The sequence below is a fragment of the Eurypyga helias genome, unplaced genomic scaffold (genome assembly GCF_000690775.1).
Source record: "Eurypyga helias isolate BGI_N326 unplaced genomic scaffold, ASM69077v1 scaffold42362, whole genome shotgun sequence".
Classification (NCBI taxonomy): Eukaryota; Metazoa; Chordata; class Aves; order Eurypygiformes; family Eurypygidae; genus Eurypyga; species Eurypyga helias.
Window position 1 is genome coordinate 18,689 of NW_010236214.1, and position 4,433 is coordinate 23,121.

Sequence of the window (4,433 nt, forward strand, 5' to 3'; positions counted from 1 at the left end):
AAATTATTACATCCAACTAATTTACATTTGAACGTGCCTTAGTTTCTCTCACATCTCTTTTACCAGAGATAATAATTCTACAACAGCTAAAAGTAAGTGACGTGACTTTCAGTTCTATTTTACAGTGTCTAAAAAATGTCCATGTTAATGCCTGTCGCACAATCACAGCTGTTAGGTTTTTTAGTAGCATTTTGAAGCCCCTCTGTCACTTCCAGACCCCATACAAATTCCCCCCCTCCCCATCAGCGTCCTCTCCTTCTTCGCTGGTTCTTGCTCAGGGGCCTCAGGAGACTCTCTCGATACTTCACGTTGGTGTGGAACAGTCGGACCATTTCATGGTCTTTGTTATCCAATACTCTGGGCAGAAAGAGAGATGATTTCTGTGTCCTGCGAGTTTTAAAGCCCCTTCTGGGTCGTCCTTTCCCATTGATTGAGATATACCAGAGTCTCTCTGCACTGGCTTTGCGCTTGGTGCCGGCTTTGTTAGGTACAGTCCGGTAGAGACGGGATGCGTAAGTGTTATAACCCAATTCATGGATCCTCTCCACAAACTCACACTCTGCGTTGTAATTTTCCTGTAAAGCAAACATGACAAAGTTTAAGAAAGACTATATGAGTAATAGCTCTCTTCTACCTTGATAAGACTGGACTAAAGTCTTAAGCAAAACTCTACTCAGCTTTAGGGTAAGGACAGCAACACGTGTAGTAAGAAAAACAGACTGGTGCTGCAAAACTGAGCCGAAAACAAACGCTGAGCCTGAACTGCTGTGCAACAGGGTGCTCCCCATCAGCAGTGTGAGCATGCTTTGTGGATCAGAGGCAGGAAGAGGCCAAAACCCAAACTGAAAACAAAAAATGACATGTGAATAGGAATTAATATCTCTGCTGATCGTTCAGCTGTACATTTTTTCTTTCCTTAGGGATCTAAAAATGCCTGTGAAGTGGACGGATTATTTAGTTGCTGCCTAACAATCTTTGACATCTATTAAAAGTAAAATCCTACAGTTTAATGTCAAATGTGACTCTTGGTATATTCGTAATTAGAGACACCTGCAAAAAGGTGTGAAATTAGAGGCTGCAAAATTACAAAACTGCAAAAGCCTGGAACAAGGAACTCCTCCTTCCTCCCTGGGAGCAATAAGGACAGTGCAAATAAAGGTCCTCCTACACTGTACATCTTTTCTTAACTACAAAATCATCTTTGCCATGCCTCTGTGATTATAACTTCAGTACCTAACGTGTAAGGCACAGAGGCAGAGGGCAACTGCTACCATGGTCTTTATGGAGGTTTTTTATTTCACATCGCCTCTCTGAAGGACATGGAAAAGGCATGGGTAGCCAAGCTGGGGCCAGAAAAGCCATAGGCTCCATTAACAAAATGTCTTTAATGCTGTTCACTCACCAGAAATGCTGATAGGCATTTAACAAGATTTTAAAAGACTCCACATGTCTCAGCTTCACAGCTGTAAAACGGAAGTGCCCTTCCTTGCGAGGACAAGGTTATCATATGCTGTGGTGCTGAAGCCCACGCAGCTACCATATGTAGGTAGATTTGTCCTGCTGTCTGCCTCAGTTCTGGCTGTAGAGGGTTTAATCACAGAGGATAAACCTAGAGGATTATCACAATCTGCTAAGGACACAAAGGAATTCTGCAGACTCCACCAACACATTTTATTGGCATGGGAAAATCGGTGACCCAAGGGATAATGGAGTTGTACCAATATAATTTCATAAAATTTTCCCTGTATAATTATCCCCAAAGAAGTCAGTCTTATTTGAAATAGGGGCCTTGCATAGGTTCCTGGAACAATAACATCAGTAAAGTCATTGGTTAGTTTTTTCTAGGCAAGCAGAGCCAGGAAGTTTCTCCTGAGCTCAGCCCTCACTCTTTGCTGCTTCTGTAAAAAAAGCTGGAGTAGAATAACTTCTCCTGGACCGTCCCTCTAACTCTGAAACACAAGTCTGAAACAATCTCTCTCAAACCTGAGCTGGAGCAGCAAAAATTGTCTTTTCTGGCTGTACAGAAACCTTTCATGGCTGATATTCCTTGGCACATGACAGCTGAACAAACATCAGGATGGCCTGGTGCTCCCCACACTAGAAGGGAGGTCCAGGAGAAAAGGACTCTCTGGGCTTTTCTTCAGACAAGAAGAGGAGTTTTTTGCTCAGAAATTGTTTAGTCTTATTTTAATTCAGTTTAAATAATCTGGAGGAAAAACATACTTTGAACAAGAAAGAGATAAAGATAAGAAAGGTTTTGAAAATTCATCCTTCCCATTAATTTCTTTGAGCTGATGGAGGAGCTCCATTGAAAAAGATGCCAATTTTAATCAAAATATTAACTGGAAGTATACAAGTGGCCAGCCTTAGCCCTGGCACAGCAGAGTTGGTATGTCCTCGTTCCACCTGAGCTGCAATTTCTTTTGCCCAAGTTCCCTGTGACCTGCTTCTCCACACCAGCAAAGACCCATCATCTTTACACATAGCCCCTTTAATCGGTGTGCATCACACAGTACAGAAACTGGGCCCTAAACACTGTCAGAACATTCTTGAAAAGGTGGAGTAAAATAGGTTAAACCAGGGGGGTGAGCTGATTGTGTTACCTAGGTTGCATTCACATGGAAAAAGCTCACATTGCTCGAGGATATATCACGCTGTTCAAATCAACAGAATTACATATAATGACTAGTTGCAAGAAGAAAATTTCACAGAACCATATTTCAGCCTCTTCAAATCTGTTTCCATACCACAGGTTTCCTGGAGAAACTGCACAGTATGGCTGTTACACAGTCCGAGATCACAAGATTGCTAGGGATGTAATCAAAGACAATGGAAGAAATTCAAGTAGGTAGATAATGTGTACAGTATACACACTGACAAACATGGCTTAGTGTCCCTGCACGTGAAGAAGAGTAAGCTAAAGTACTTTATTCACTGAGGGGCAATATTGGCAGGGCTGAAAAGGCAAGACTCCCACTAATATCAGTAGAGTCCCGATACTACCTCAAAGATCAGGGCAAAGAAATTAGGTCAAAGGAGTAGAATAAGGTGTTTATTTTCACCTTTATCCTCTTGCACTTTCTCATCCTTCCTTTCCTTGCAGTTAGCCCTGCTTTTAGTACACGTAAATTCTTTCACTGCCCAACCAAACTCTGCCAGTGTCCAAGATCCACATCAAATACAAATATGGAGAACTTTGAATAAAGATGGACATTTTGCACTGCAAAGGCTGGCTCCTGCAGTCTTTATCAGTGCACACAATTTCCCAGGACTTTGGTCATGTGTAATGCTTTTGCCAAATACATTCTTCTGACTTTGGCTGTACAGGCAATAAGAAAGTAAGAACACAGCTTCTTTCCACTTTCAAAAATACACTGATTGGTTACCTGTAACTATTGCAGATAGAAATCTGTTAACGCATTCATCTTACATCTATAAATGTTTACTTATAAGAAATCAGTGCTCCCCATTTGACCATGTTCTCCAAATAGGAAATGACAGGCACATGCCAGTCTTAAGTAAAACTTACGGATGCATAAAGTCTGCCCCTTTTGTTCATGGCCAGGTATCTGCCAGAGAACAACCCCTTGATGGCAACGATTCCAACATCAACAGCGGTTATTTCAAGAATACCTAGAAACAAAAACAATTGTGAGATAGTTGTTGCTCCCATCATGTGTATTGTTTGGGATACATTTGAATGCTTACCTGCAGAGTAGGATTTCACAGCTATCACTACCTCAGCCAAAACCATAATGCAATCATGTGAATGAAACAAGGCTATTACCGAAACAGTATGAAACGATGATGATGTGGGAATTGTTTGAGACAAGCTTGACAGTAAATCCCTAGATGTCTGATTGAGATTGAACTCTTAAAAAAATGAAAAAGATCTGACACTGGACTAGAAGTTCACTTAATCCTATATGTATATAAAAAAGTTTAAATCCTCTTTAATGCTTAGAAACACAAGACTTACTGAAACTAGTCACAAAGCTGTCCATTTCAGGACAAAGCCCTTACTGACGTCTCCAGAAGGTAAAGCAGAATGAGTCACCTGCATTTAGACCCGTGTATATAATCATGAAAGGAACTTGTCATTTAGGTCAATGTAGACCTCCAGAGAAGGAAAATATGGCTCAGTCAAATTAAAAGGGAAGAGATTTTCAGGCCGTCAAAGATGAGGTCTCAAACACAGAAAGAAGGTCACAGGCAAGGCGGGCACAATACCTGCCAAAATGTTTATGTCCTGCCAAAGGTGTCGGGACACTGATGGAGACCCAAATGGCCCGAGAGATGTCGTGTTGTTGTGCAGGGCTCTCTAGCTGGCTCGCTCAAACTCTTCTCCCGGCTCTCCAGCTGTGGCCCAGTGGGTCCGTACTTACTAGAAATGTTTGGAGGTGAGAGGTGACCCTTGCACCCCAACCCATCGC

General features: G+C 41.9%; 1 protein-coding gene across 1 annotated transcript; it reads right to left on the reverse strand.

Moving 5' to 3' along the window:
- Positions 1 to 242: 242 nt before the first annotated feature.
- FGF3 (fibroblast growth factor 3) lies at positions 243 to 3,754 on the reverse strand. Its single transcript, XM_010147004.1, has 3 exons — positions 3,709 to 3,754; positions 3,530 to 3,633; positions 243 to 575 (listed from the first exon to the last, which is right to left on the reverse strand). The coding sequence occupies exons 1-3, from the start codon at positions 3,752 to 3,754 to the stop codon at positions 243 to 245; spliced, it is 483 nt and encodes a 160-aa protein (XP_010145306.1).
- Positions 3,755 to 4,433: the final 679 nt, after the last annotated feature.

What these genes read in the sequence shown, in the direction of transcription:
- FGF3 (XM_010147004.1), bottom strand. Translation starts at nt 3,754, where the DNA reads ATGGTTTTGGCTGAGGTAGTGATAGCTGTGAAATCCTACTCTGCAG. An exon ending in TGTGAAATCCTACTCTGCAG is followed by an intron (nt 3,634 to 3,708) that starts GTAAGCATTCAA and finishes TTTTGTTTCTAG; the next exon opens with GTATTCTTGAAATAACCGCT. An exon ending in GGGGCAGACTTTATGCATCC is followed by an intron (nt 576 to 3,529) that starts GTAAGTTTTACT and finishes TTTGCTTTACAG; the next exon opens with GAAAATTACAACGCAGAGTG.